We start from the raw sequence: 14507 nt of genomic DNA on the forward strand, positions 1-14507 counted from the left end.
GTCCTAGGAATGTTACAGTGTTCTGGGTCCACCAGTTAAACTGGAAAAGCAAAGCTCGTGTCTGTCCAGGTAGCAGTTTTACCTGCCTCTTTGGATCAACATATCAAGGATTTTCATGTGTTTGATTACTGCACATGACAGCAGAGTTCTTTGCACTACGTCCTGATATCTCAGTTCCCTGTTTCAGGAGTTATGTTCTTCTACCTCCCATGACTACGAGTCAACTGGCCTTCCATTATCTCTCTCTGAGGTAACACAACACCTATCTTAACAGTACTTGATAGGTTGTTGATGCCAACTCAGACTTCTCTATGTGACCAACATCCATTTTTTATTTCCTTCAGTTGAAAAATGAACCCCTTCAGTTCCAGTATGTCCCCAGACAAAAATGAGTGGATAGACTGAGTTGTACGTCATTTTAATAAAAAAAGAATACATTCTATATCTACCATGGGGTTCTTCACAGTTGCATGGTTTCTTATTACGCAGCTCTTTTCAGGAAGGCATGATAAGCAAATAAAAGTGATCTTATTGTTGTTAGACGTTCAAAGTTGTTAATATTTCATGGCTTATCTCTGTATGCATCAAGTTCTGCGCACAACATATATAGTATGTTTTATTGATAAACTCTTACGTTCTTATCTAGTTAGCACTACAAATCCCCATGAAACAAGCTGATCTTGTGTTGTTCTAGGCTGAATCTTCAAAATCTTATCTCTGTGAAACCACATTTTGTTGGAGCAGATGTTCAGAGTTATTCTGATAGATATAAATTATTCTGATAGATCATACCAAGAATATTTTTTATGGAGAGCTGATAGTAGTGCATCCCATGGGTGGGAGAGTGAGGTACTCAAAAAAGTATTTATAAAGGGTTTTCATAAAAAAAATCAAGAAAATAAAATAAAGCTGTAGAACTCCACACACTTTTGTGCAAAATTAACTTTTCTGAAGTTGCTGTTATGTAGAGTCTAGACTACTATGTCAGCTTGTCTTTGAAGAAAAGTATCAAAAGGTTCAGCTGAGGAAAGTTTTAAGAGACTTAAAAGTAATTAATGCCTCAGTTAGTGGATGTTGAGATGTGTAACAATCCCTTAAACACCTGGCTAATTGTGAGCTTTAAAGTTAAGCCAAAAATGTTGTTCCTAGATCTGTAATTAAAATAAGATGCCTTTAACATGGCCATTAGAAGTTAAGAATTCTGTTTATTCTTACTGCCTTCTTGGGAAAACTTGTGACTAGTTGTGAAGGAAAAGAAAATAAGGCAGGACAGGAAAGTAGAAAACCTTTTTCAATATATACTTTGAAAGTTTAGGTTTTTTATAGCTCTGGTGTTTTCCTGTGGCAAAATTCCATGTTGTAATGTGTACCCAGGACGTAGAGAAATTATTTTAATCTAGAAATGTCACTAACTATCATAACAAAGGTTAACCACTAGACCTGATTGCTAATTTGACTAAACTGTAATCTAATTAGCATTCAATTAAATATTTAAGATCAACAGTCATAGAGATTTTGTTGAAAGGTTTACATGGAGGAACAAAATATATAGACTACAAGGGAAAGCACTATAATTAGATGCAAGCTATTCCTTCTATAAATATTCTGAATATATGGTCAGGATGTTGCTTTTTAAGCAAAGTAGCTATATTTGATATTCATAGCGGACAAATAAGCTCTCTTTTTTCCCAAAGTCTTAGAGTTAAATTCTGCTCTCTGATTCACACAGACAAGTCATAATTCTACTTTAGTTTGTGTGTGTGTGTGTGTGTTTCTATTTCTTTCCTTCATCTACATGTAATTGCTCCTGTGACCTTTGTTTGGAGATCCAAAGTCCCTCGAAGGGTATGAAAAGACCTTGTAATTTAGTTTGCTGGGCTTTGGATCAGACCCATAAGGTGTGGTCTGGAGGAAAGAGCTCTTGTTTTAGTTGGGACTTCCTGACTCTTCGCTTTCCAGTTCAATTACTGTGCAGTCTAAGATAAATCACTTCTCTACCTTAGTTTCCCCCATTACTTCTCTGAAGTAATAGAAATTTAGAGTGCATCTGCACATTAATTAATGCACTTTAAGTAATGCACATTAAGTCTAGTACCTACACTTGTGCTTTAATGCACATTAGTCTATTTCAATGCATGTTAAAGCATCACAAAAAATCGTGCTCTTTCACTAATGCATATTAAAATAGGCTAATGCACCTTTTTATGGTACCTCACAATGGAGGTACTAGATTTAATGTGCATTACCTAACGTGCATTAATGAGTGTGTAAGGGTATTATTATGCAAGTAAGTGCTGCAGTGTTTTGAAAAGTGTCCAGTGCTGCGACATTTACAGATATATAAGTGGTGAAATGTGCTTCAGCACTGAGAAAATGGCAGTGGCGCACTTTTGAACTAAACCACATGGGAAGTGCTTTAGTTCAAAAAGCACACCACTGCCATTTTCTGTGTGCTAACACACATTTCCCTGCTTATACAACTGCACATGGCGCAGTACGGTTCTCCTTGGCTCGTGTGTAGAGCAGACTTGATTAATCAAGTCTCCTCCAAAGCGGTGGATCTCCAATGTGTTGCGGGACAAAAAAGTGCATGTATAAATGCCTATTCTAATATTAAAAAAGCCTTAGTCTGTCTGTCTGTCTGTCTGTAACGCTGTGGGCCTACTACGCATGTGCTGCCCACAGGTTGGGGACCAGAGAGCAAGCTAGGTAGTCGGGGGCATAGTGCATTATGGCATGCTTCTTGCTGCGGCCTTCTGCTCCCTGCCACTTGCTGTCAGGAGGCGCAGTGCAGTACACCCCCAGACCACAGCTGGCAAGGAGCAGGAGATGGCGGGGAGGGAGAGGAGGGGAGTGGGCAGGGTGCACTGTGTGGCCCCACAGCAGCAAGCCCCACCCTGCCTCACCATGCCTCCAACCGCCTGTCCTGCTCCCTGGCCCCCAACCACCTCTACCCATGGAGGGGGAGTGGGGAGGGAGGTGTGGGGGTGGTTGCACGTGGCTGGAAACGAAATGGGGGCAGCGCAGGGCATGGCCCCTTCCTGGGAGGTGGCATGGGGTGGAGCAGTGGGAGGTGGTGGTGGTGGGGTGCACAGGGCCAGACATGGGAGGAGCCGGGGTGGGGGGGAGACTCACTCCTCCTTTGGCTCCTTCATGCCATGCCCCTGGATGAGCCACAGGGCTCTGATTGCCCCATGATCTGGCTCAGGTAGGGCCCCATTCACAGTGATGGGGCCCTGGTCAGGCTGGGTTGTGAGACAGTTAGAGCTTGGCGGCTCCTCCAGAGCCACAGTGCTGGGGAACCAGGAGTGGGGGCATGTGGCCCCCCGGTCTGTGCACAGGGCAAGGGCAGCCTGCAGATGTGGGTTGTGCTCAGCCTCTGTTCCATGCCTCACTGCTGCTGCTTTGACAGTGGCGCAGCGCCATGTGAGTCCCAATGCTGGGTGGGGTGGCCAGCAAGGCACATGGTGCCGCGCTGCTGTCAATGCAGCGGCAGCAAGGCACAGAGCAGAAGCTGAGCGCAGTCCAGAGCTGCAGCCTGCCCCTGCCCTGTGTGAAGATTTGGAGGGCCATGGGCCTCCACTTCTGGTTCTCCAGCACCGGAAGGGGGCAATTTGCTAGTAGGTACTAGAAATAGGTGCATTAGCTTATTTTAATGTGCATTAGGTAAAGAGCACATTTTTTGGTGACACTTTAATGAACGTTAAATAGGCTCATATGCATTAAAGCACACATATAGATGCACTTTAACTGCAAGGGCAATATTTTACATAGCTGAAGTGCTGCACAAACATTGACAGGTTAATACTGAAACTCTGACGAATAGTAAGAGATGATTAAAATCTTAATTGGACTTCCACATTGATGAACACAAAGAGAATTGTTTGTGGACATGAAATCCTGTAGACAGTTTTAGGCGGTACTAAAGAATGCTGAATTTTGATATTGCAACCTTTTTCATTCCCTGAATTTAGGAGTCCTCCAAGTAGGCCTGAATCCATATAGTATCCTTGACATGAAGGTTGAAGACATGGTTGCACATAAACTAGTTTAAGTGATCAGAAACTGATTTAAACCTGCAACAGAACAGAAGTTCAGTGCCCGTAAACTGCTTTCAAAATGTCTGAAACCTTTTTTAGACAAGTCTGGATGGATGTAGTATCAGACTTAACTGACTTATGTCAAACCAGTTTCTGGAACATCTGTCACAGATCCCCTCCTGTATCAAGTTAACTCAGTCCCCTAGCATGCCAGGATTCTTTGCAGCCCAAGGCTATGCTATCTGCTCCAATGGAGCAGGGGTGGCTCTGCCCCCCCTGCTTTAACAGAGCTGAAGTAGTAAAGCTTCTGATCCCTAGCCTCTGCCTGTGCCTCTCAGCCCAGCTTGGGGCCAAGCCATGTGGGGCCATATTGAGGAGTGATAGGGGGGAACCTGCTCTTTGCACCAGGGGCAGGGAACTGCCAGTGAGGCTGGGGGATCTGGCTAGTCCCAGTTTAGAGAGACTATTCTCTGTGAGTGGATAGCAAGGGGTTGAGGGGCATGTGCTGGGCAGCCAATCAAGGATGGTTCCTGCTCGGCTGCATTTGCGCGCCATTAGCAGTGACCAGCAGGCTTGGAGGCATGCTTTAGTGCCCCATCCCCCAGCTACTGGTGTGGGCCACTGCAAGGATCTGGCTGCATTTCTGGTTTCAAAAGTGAACATCAGTTCGCTTTAGTGTTAGTTCAATCTACGCAGTTTAGATAAACCTGCAAAGATTGAATTGATTCTGCCTGGGGCTGTTTGATTATCTGTACTTAGCTGAAAAGAAGCTTTTGAATAAAATTTTTAAACATCAGTGATCATTAGATTCTGAGCTTGTCTTCAGTCTCTGTTCTAGAAAGTCTTCCCTCTCTGGTCATTCTGTACTCCACTGCAATGTGCTTCCAGCATCTACAGTAAATGAGACGTGGAATGTACTGAGAAGTCTTGCACAACCCTGATTTGGTCTCTGAGCAAAGATTTTATTTGCATTACTGTAGCATCTCTGGTATCCAGGACTAGAACTCATTGGGTAGGCACTGTGCAAAAACAAAAGAAAAAGGTAGCCCCCAGCCCAAAGGGCTTACCGTCCAATGATATGGACAAGCACGATGGTAATCCACATGTACCAGGTGACAGACAGTTTTAATTCTGATGTTGCCTATCTTTCAAGAACTTGACTTTGCAACTTTAACATAAGAAAATACCTTTAGAACAATGCCAAGTTTTGTTTTAAAAAAGCAAACCCAAACTCCCAAATTCCATCCAGTGGATCCATATTTATTCTCACAGGGTTAGAACCTACATAGTTTCCTCTCAGATCTCTGGCATTTGAGCCAAGGAACAACTAGTAGCAGTAATAGCTTGTCATCTTCTGTGTGAACCAGTTGCTAAAGAGAAATGGTTTTGCCAGTGGCTTCACTGCTATTTTCGGACAAGAGAAATGTTGATTCTCAAGAAAGCTGAGCTCTATTCCCAGTTCTGGATGGGGAGTGTTTTCTATTCCTTTAGTCCTTACTAGGGCATCTATTAATACAAAGGAATAAACTCTGTTGCATGTTGCGCTGGGGTTTATTGCTCCCAGGCACACTATTTGAATGTGCACCTGGGACCTCAGCACATTGAGCTAGGTCAGAGTAGCACCAGTTGGCAGAGGGCCCGGGGGGTCAGTCTGCCAGCCCAGGACTGCTCCAACATGGCTCATCATGCTGTGGAGGGCTGGCTGGGGCACAAGGGTGCCCCAGCATGAGGCTAGCCAGCAGGCGGCCTCCACACCAAAGCACCCCTGTACCCCAGGCAGCCGCATCAGAGTCTATACATGTAGTGCTGCAGAGTAAAAACTGCAGCATGGTAATACTTGTATTTACAAATACTACCCTGCTGCATTTTATTAGTTTAATAGGGCTGCATGTGTAAGCATGAGATGTTTACTGCAGAGCTAATTATTCTGCTCCACAGTAAATTTCTCATGTAGATATCCCCACAGAGTCCTTTATTTCATTTCTCCCCAAGCCAGAAACCTCCCACCTATGTGCCTTCCAGCTTGTCCCTATCTCAGTCTTTTTACCATTGCACTGAGTCTTTTCACTTTCATGGTCATGTCTGGTGACACTTGTAATATCTATTGAGTAAAACGTCAACATTTGGCTTTATATACTTATGTACCAAAAGGAAAGCTTAGGGGGAGTTAGTGAGAAAATAGTGAAAGCTTTTAGTGAAAATTGTAAATTAAAAAAAAACAACCAAAACCCTGACTTGATCTGTTGAGTAGTGTATGAACCTGCGTGTCAGTTAGATGACTCAGTGTAGGCATTCGGTGTAGGCACTTCATGTAGCATTCAGTCCTGTGCAAAATGGGTTATGAGAAGATAATTTTGGTTTGGTAGCATTCTGCACCCACTTTTCACTTATTTCACGCTAACTTAAACCACTTAACAAAGTACCAGACAATGAAGAATTAGGCTATGAATTTCACCCTTCACCTCTACTTAATCTGATGCTTGTTGGCATTCATGAGCGCATTAGCTTCCTCGTATGTAGTTGCAAGGGCAAACAGTTTTTGTTGTTGGGTTTGGTTTTTGTTTTTTTCCAGGTAGAAATAATGTAGCAGTCAGTTTGGGCTTTGGTGTTTAGAGGAAGGTAGCCCTGAAGAGAGCAGAGCCAGGGCTTGCGGAGAAAAGACTGAGGAAGGGCCTCAAAATCTGCTTGAGGAGGAGAGACAGGGATGGGACTTAAAACACCCTTTTGCATCCCTGTGACTTGCATCTCTGGCTGCCAGAGACCACTCTGGCAGATCTACTAAAACTTTGGAATGATTCAGCAGTTAATTCCTCTCCTGACTTTCTGGTACTGGGGTCTCAGCTGCAGCTGCGTTTTGGAATTTCCTTAGCAGTAGTGCTCCAGAGTTTACAGTATGCTTGGGAAAGCCCAAATCTTTCAACCTTAATGTTTCCCAAATATATAGCAGCTGGCGAGCCTTACCACACACTGCTGCTGGAGGTGAAGGTCACAGGGTCTCTCCTGAAATACTCTTCCCATTGGAAGAAAGGATGCAAAGACTCCTGTGGGAAAGGCTGCTGAGTCAACCACAGAATGTGCTACTACCAAAGCGGGGGGGGGGGAACCTTCCCACTGTAAAAATAGCTGCACTAAAAGCCCTAATATACTTAAGTGCTTATTTTTCCATGTGTCATCTCATGTAAACCAAACTTCTGGGTATTATGACATAGCATTTGGCCAAAAATAAAGTATAACTCAAACAAAACTCATTCTGAAATTAACTTGTGATGGGAGGAAGGGGCAGGTATCCTGTTTTCTTATTTTCATTATGTTATTATTACCAACGTATTTCTGCAGGAAGACTAAAGACGGGATTGATTTCAGGTCCCCATATTAGAACTGTAGTATTGGTTCATCTAAGACAAGTGTTGTACTCCTTTACTGAAAGAGTACTCCCTGTTATGGAAGAAATGGAACTGATTGCCCAGAGAGGTTGTGGACTCTCTATCCATGCAAGTTTTTAAGATCCAGCTCAACAACAAAGCCTTTGCTGGGATGATATAATTGGGAATGGTCTGCAGGGGGTTGAACTAGATGACCACCTGAGGTCTCTTCCAGCCCTAATTTTCTATGATTCTATTATTTTAATTATGAAGGGACTATGAACAAGGAAGGAATGTATATTAGAGAAAATTTATTCAACACATTTCTTCGAGACAGTTTTTTTTTTAAATTTATGATCATATTTATTTAGTCCTAGAACATGTGTGACAATCTGGAGACAAAAGCCTGCCATTTATCCACAAAACAGATGTGGGAGATTAGCTGCTGGAGAACAAGATTCTCTGTTTGTCCTGCTGCTCAGGAGCGAGGTGGAGGGGATCCTCTGTCTTGGGAGTTGGGTAGTTCATTTTCTAAGTCTGTTAGGAACTTGACCTATAGATTCATTTGTAGGGGATTTATGCTAGAAGAAATGGTTGGAGTCATGAAAATCATTTCATAGCAGGCATGGAACAATCAGCATACAGCCTAGACTGGCTACCATACAGTCTAGTCCCACTTTACACCCAGGCTAATGTCAGTGGGACAGTGTTAAGATCCAGTTGCCAGTCAACCAAGATGTTATCTTAACCATTAGCTTCTTTGCAGCCACCACCTTTTTATGTCTCTGTAGCTCTCATTGGTTCCACAACTTTAAACAGCATTGACATTTTTGAAAACCAGAGTTTAGCTTTTTGAAGGCAGACCTTTGTTGATGAATTGTTGGTGACAAAGGGGCAATATTTTAATTAGTTTCTCCAGGTAACATATGGTGAAGGCATTAGGAGGGACAGTTTTGGAACAGGATAATAATGCAATTCTTCCCCCTACCCCCCCTCATATTTTGTTCTGCTTTGCAGAGACTCTGATCTGTTTTTGTTGGATACCCGGGCAGTGTGGGCCTCGGAAGAAGGCTGGCTGGAGTTTGATATTACTGCCACCAGTAACATGTGGGTGTTGAACCCTCAGCACAACATGGGACTCCAGCTTAGTGTGGTGACCAGGGATGGTAAGTTAATCACCAGTATGCTGAGAATCATGCAGCATTCTTGATTGGAAATTGCAGCATTTAGTGGCAAGGCTCAAGGTAACGTCCCCGGCTAAACAGCTGTGATATGATAGCTGAAACTCAGCCTGATACAGACTCTACAGCCTAGTACAGTCAATCTTGGCTCCTGGTCTTCCTTAGACCTAAAATGCTTTAAGTACTCGTTTTTCTTAATATATGTCTGCACACAAGCACAGATTTTGTCACACTTTACCGTTGTTCCTGAAATGGAAAGCACACATGCTCCCATTAACTCCAGGACATCTGGAAAACAGGCCAGCAAAGCTACCTATTTCCAGACCAGGGAAGAAAATAAAAGGTGGTGTTTGCTTCCTTCCCCCTTTTCCATGTACCATTTTTTTAAAGAAAAGAGGCACATTTATGATGTGTTGTAACAGCTTTAAAAGTCATGAAATAAATCAATGGCAGAAGGAAGGGCAGATCCCATTAGTCTCCATTTGTCAGTGAGATGCTCTCTCTGGTGGATGTAGTCCCTTAGATTCCATGGGTGGGAATAGCTTTGCAGACTGTGAGATAAACAACAACGCTTCACAATCCATAAAGACTTCGGAAAAAGATGGAAGAAGGCAGGCTGAGGGGAGGGAAGAGAAGGAGGAAGAGGACAAAATCCTGTGAACCTGAGAAAAAGGTAGAAAATACAGTAGTGAAGGAGGAGAGATAGGAAAATTTAAGAAGGGAGTAACACTAAGGAGGAACCTTGCCTTCCACCCCTTCCATTTTCTGCCTCCTATTGCTGGTAATTTCATAGAAATCAAGCAAGAGATCAGAGGGTCCGCCTTGTCTTTTGACTAGAGATACCCTTTTGGTATGAACTATTGATGTGACCACACCCCATCTCTAAGCTCTTGGTGGCAAAGGTACATCTTTCACCTCACATTTTCTTTGGCTATTCTCCCTAGTGCCTTCAGTTCTCCATCGTCTCCAATTTTGAAGATTTAGGTTTTGAATTTATCTATATCTGTAGCTATATTTATCTATACTGTATGGCATTAGAAGAGTGCATTCAGTCCCTACCTTGAAGTGTTCATATTTCACATTAATTGGAGACCATCAAGAAATAGGCCTGTGCGAAATGGCTAGTATTTGCTTCGGATTTGGCCGATTCGGGGGAGAGGGATTCGATTCCGCCATTCGAATCACTGTCCCAAATCGATTCGGCCAAATCTGATCAGGCAGGCCCATTCCCCTTCCCCCACCCCTAGTACTTACCAGCTCGGAGTCGGCTGCAGCTCCCTGCTGCAGCCACTGGGGACTGCCCGAATCATCAAAGCTCTCTGAATCTTTTCCAAAGATTTGGAGAGCTTTGAATCGATTCAGGCCTTTAAATTGGTCCCCTGATTCGATTCAGATTCAGAGATTTGGCCACCAAATTGGGCCAAATCTCCTCTGAATCGAATCACCACCCAAAGCTTTGCACAGCCCTAAAAAGATACCCTCAGGGCCTGCAGTCAAGTGTAGTGTGGGCAAGAAGAAAGGCGAGACAACAGAAAATGAGGAGGGAACTTTGCTTTTGGGGAGAGCAGCTGTGTCTGTTGCTAGCAAACATTATTCTGTGGGTTCTTCCCCACCTAATGTACCTGTTTTGTTGTTGTTGTTTAATTTGAAGGTCTCAGTGTAAACCCAAGAGAAGCAGGTCTGATAGGGCGAGATGGCCCTTATGACAAGCAGCCTTTCATGGTGGCCTTTTTCAAAGTGAGTGAGGTCCATGTCCGGACCACCAGGTCAGCCACAAACCGGCGCAGGCAGCAGAATCGAAATCGCTCCACTCAGTCTCAGGATGTTTCCAGGGTGTCTGGTATCACAGGTAATTTTTGCATCCTCTCTTTCATCTAGAGATCCTTTTTTATCTGATACTTTCATTTGCTTTGATAGATGAAGGCAAAGAGAAATATTTGCAAGGGTCTAGAAGAGGAAGGTTCAGGTAATATTTATTTTTAGTGGGGTCATTCTAAATCTAAAGTGAAATCCAGGTACCGTATAATTTCATGGGGTCAGAATTTGACCCCAAATCTTTTTACTACTTGTTTGCTACAATTTTCCTGGAACAGTATTGCATCTTTGATGTGTTAGATCTGTGATTCTCAAACAGGGTGATACAGCACCTTGGCTGCTGTGAGATCCTTTTAAGGGTGCTGTGGCATGCCATGCAATATCAACATGGTTAGGTGTGCCAATGCACTCCTAAGTATGCCAATATGTAGACATGATTCACAAGATAAACCCAGTGATTTGAAACAGAAGTCTGGAGTGTCAGATATTTTGACCTGTTGTGGTCTTTCTGAGTTCTTTGCAACAGAAAACTTGCTCTATTATTTTTCCATAGTAAAAGCATGAGAGAAAAGGTGAAGAGCTGGCATTTTCCAAGAGGGTCTTGAGACTGTAAAGGTTGAAAACCACTGTGTTAGATATTTAAAGTGCATCACCTCTACACGCTGGAATGCTGTTACTGAGTGCATCGTGTGTGCGGCTATTTAGCGTAGTCTTGAAAGCAATGATGAATTTTCGGTTTAACCTAGAGAAAACATGGTAAAGTAGTTCAGTCCCCTTCCCTTGCCTTCTAGAATAGTATTATCAAGGCAGACTTCAAGGCAGTATGAGGCTAGATTTGTCCATATAGGATGCTACTGAAAAAGATATTTCTCGGTCCATTGTTTAGATTGTGTTATCTCACCCATGAAATCCCTCCACTAGCTTCCCCATCTCCAATTGTAATCCTTATTTTCACTCCCTGGTTTATCCCCACCCTGACTGTCACCTTTTGTCTATTCTTGAGGTGTTGGCTTTTGTCTCCATTTAGTCTAGGGCACCAGCCTCCACCACCACCTTGTTTAGATTTGAGAAATACTATTTATACTTTATCCTTTGCTGCCTCTCATTTGAGAGGAGCTACCCACAGGATTGGATCCAGGATACAGTTGCATCAACTTTTGATTCCTGCTTCACCCACAGTTTAAAATAAAACTACCTGGCAGTAGCAGGACCATTTCTATTCAGGCAGCAGTGAGGGAGTCACTTGACTTCATGGCTCATTAAAATCTATCTTCTAAACTCTTCATTCCACAGGTGGTAATGACCCTCTCTTCCTTTTTAATCATCTTACGTTCTGCTAATTAAGCTATTCTTTGTTTTGTGATTCTGCTGTCTTTTAGCTGTTCATGGTAATATAGATCCTATTTCACAGCCCTGTAGACAAAAACAGTAACTCAGGTGTGGAAATAACTTTCAGTGAAGCATTGGATGCACTGCCAAGATGGTCAAGAAGGCTTGATTTTGTTTTATGAATCTGATATTACATTTAATACACTTACATTTAAATACAGTTAATACTAATGACTACGAGACTAAAGAAACAACAGCTTTTGAGTATTTTTTGCCTTGTTTGTTGTACTTTGGAATACATAAACAAAGCAAATGAATGCGCATTCCAATAAGATTATATTTATTTTTGCTTAAATCATAAAATGAATAATATAACCCTACGCCCCTAGTGTATTAGTAAAGTTTATGGTTTCTTTTTACTGGAAAAAAAATGTGTGTTGTGTTATACATGATGCACCATGGCATCTGTACCCCGCTTTTCAAAATCCTAAATCCACCTATGGCTGACCAATATTGCCCAGTTTCCCTGCACCCTCTCAAATGGGCAATACTGCCCAGTTTCCACTGCACTCTTGTGTTTGTCAAGAGACAAGTACAAGAGACAGTTTTTAGCACAAGTTGCTGGTTCTCTGCCCCAAACAGCTTGCCATTTTTGTATAGTACTTTGCCTACTGGGCCCCTCAACAAAGTTTGGGACTTATAGAGGCCACAATATTATACATAAGTAAAAGGGAATAGTGCCCAGGGATAAAATGCATCTTTTGAACTCTTGACATGAGCACAATGAGATGAAGGCATAGCTGATAGGTAGCTGGTTTACATTCTTTATGCTTATTGCTTTTCAAAGCCAAATATATGTAGCTCATAGATATAGTTTTGATCTCAGGTAACTTATCACTGGACCTAAATTTTGCTTATCCCTATTTCTCTCCCTCCGGTCTGTTCATTAAAAATATTTAGCTTATATCCTTTTGTTAATCATACTTTTTTGTCCTACCAGTCTTTCATATATCTGAAGCCATACTGAGTTCTTCTCAAATGCATAGGTACATGTAGTTTTAGACAAGATATTCCTGACCAGACCACATGAGAGTGACTATTAATTTTTTGGACTGAGTTCCAGAGCATACAGGCAGGCTTTCCTGCTGTCAGGAGTCGCATTGGTTGAAGAACAGGGTTAAGAGTATAGCATTTACTTTCCCATGACAGCTGGTTGGAAAAGTCTGAAATGTGGACAAAAATGAGAAAATATGTTCTGTTTTCCAACAGTTCTGTATTACCTCATGGAGCCAAAAGTCATTCATTCACTAAATGCCTGTTCTTTTTTCTGCATAAGATGTTTTTAGCATTCCTGAAGTAACAGACTGGGAGTATTTTGCTTATACTGCCCCCCTCCTTTGGCAATAAACTCCTAGCCTTTTCTGTATCTGCAGATTAAGGTACTAAAAAAATTAAGACAGTACTTTCATATATCTGTGGTGAGACAAAGACTGGAATAACTGAATATTGCTGCAACTGAGCTAATGTCGATCAGTATATTTGGAGATGTTAGTGCACACTGATGATAACAGTGGTGTAGGAAATACTGGTATACTCCATGCTACGCTGTAACAGCTAGATCAGGTTTTGAATGTGTGTTTAAAATGTAGTTCACAGAGCTGAAGGTAAGGAGAGACAACTAGGTCATCTAGATCAACCACTGAACCTCACCCAGAATCTCCCTCTGCTGAGCCTAGTAACTTGTGAAAAACAGTTAAACTGACCCCCTCACCCCTCTCAATGTCACACTAAACCTCTTATATTCTCCCATAATGGTGCCCTCCCATAATGGTGACCTGCCATGGAAAACAATGGAGGAATCATAGTTGCCGTTACTATCAATGACAGTCGGCTGAAGTGGAAAGATGGTTGCTTTTCCGTAATCAGATGGGGTTTACTTGTAGATGGGAATTTCCCTTTCTTTGAGAAGTCCAAAATCTATGCAGAAGCCCATAAAGCCAGCAGGTTGATATCAGTCCTGCAGCATTGTTTGAACCATGGGCATTCCCCTTCTTTTGCCAGTAATTGAATACCCAAGTCATTTACTCTGTTCTGTTTCTGTCTTAAAGATCAAAAGTCAGCTTCCCTTAAAGAGGGGATATTGCAGCAGTCAATACCTCTGTGCATTACCTCTGGCTGCCTATACTAACTGGTGTAAATGAACTTGACATTTATTCTGTATAAATAAGGAGACAAATTCTAAACACCACAAACGAAGCAGACAAACGCTGTCACTATCACTGTGAAGAGCAGAGCTAGCTGGACTCAGAGGTAGCTTACCGAAATAGAAGTTGGGAACAAAGAAAGCTTTACACTTGAAGGTTAGAAAGTTGTCAGTCTCAGCTAGCTGTCTCTGTATTATCTGATACCACTTTATTATTACTATTATTATAATTTAGATTTATATCCCACCCTAACCAAAAGGCTCAGAGTGGCTACAAGGAATAACAAAGAAAACACAGATAAGAAACAACAGTAGACTCCCTGAAGGATGCCCCTCACTCTTCCCTTGCGTCCTATTCTTGCTTCCCTGCTCATCACCCGTAAGAGCAAACCCTTTGGCCAGTCCCACCTATGCTCCCTAACCTCCATTCACATCTAGGTATAACCTAGTTCCCACTTCTCACCCTCATGCCCATCCACTGCCACTTCCCCTATAAGACATGGTTTTCTGTGAAGGTAAGAGGATGGGAGCTGGTGTTTCAGGAGCTTCCTTCCAGTCTTGGAAGAAAAGGAGGAGG

The 14507-nt window shown here is 42.6% G+C and overlaps 1 protein-coding gene across 1 annotated transcript in view; it reads left to right on the plus strand.

Moving 5' to 3' along the window:
* BMP6 (bone morphogenetic protein 6) overlaps positions 1-14507 on the plus strand; it is a 160723-nt gene that overhangs the window by 130946 nt on the left and 15270 nt on the right. The window contains exons 3-4 of the mRNA XM_090039168.1: positions 8420-8568; positions 10235-10432. Of these exons, the coding sequence (XP_089895294.1) occupies positions 8420-8568; positions 10235-10432 (347 nt within the window). The remainder of the gene's footprint in view (positions 1-8419; positions 8569-10234; positions 10433-14507) is intronic.

The sequence above is a fragment of the Crocodylus siamensis genome, chromosome 3 (assembly GCF_052110815.1).
Source record: "Crocodylus siamensis isolate JL-2025a chromosome 3, ASM5211081v1, whole genome shotgun sequence".
NCBI classification, from domain to species: Eukaryota; Metazoa; Chordata; order Crocodylia; family Crocodylidae; genus Crocodylus; species Crocodylus siamensis.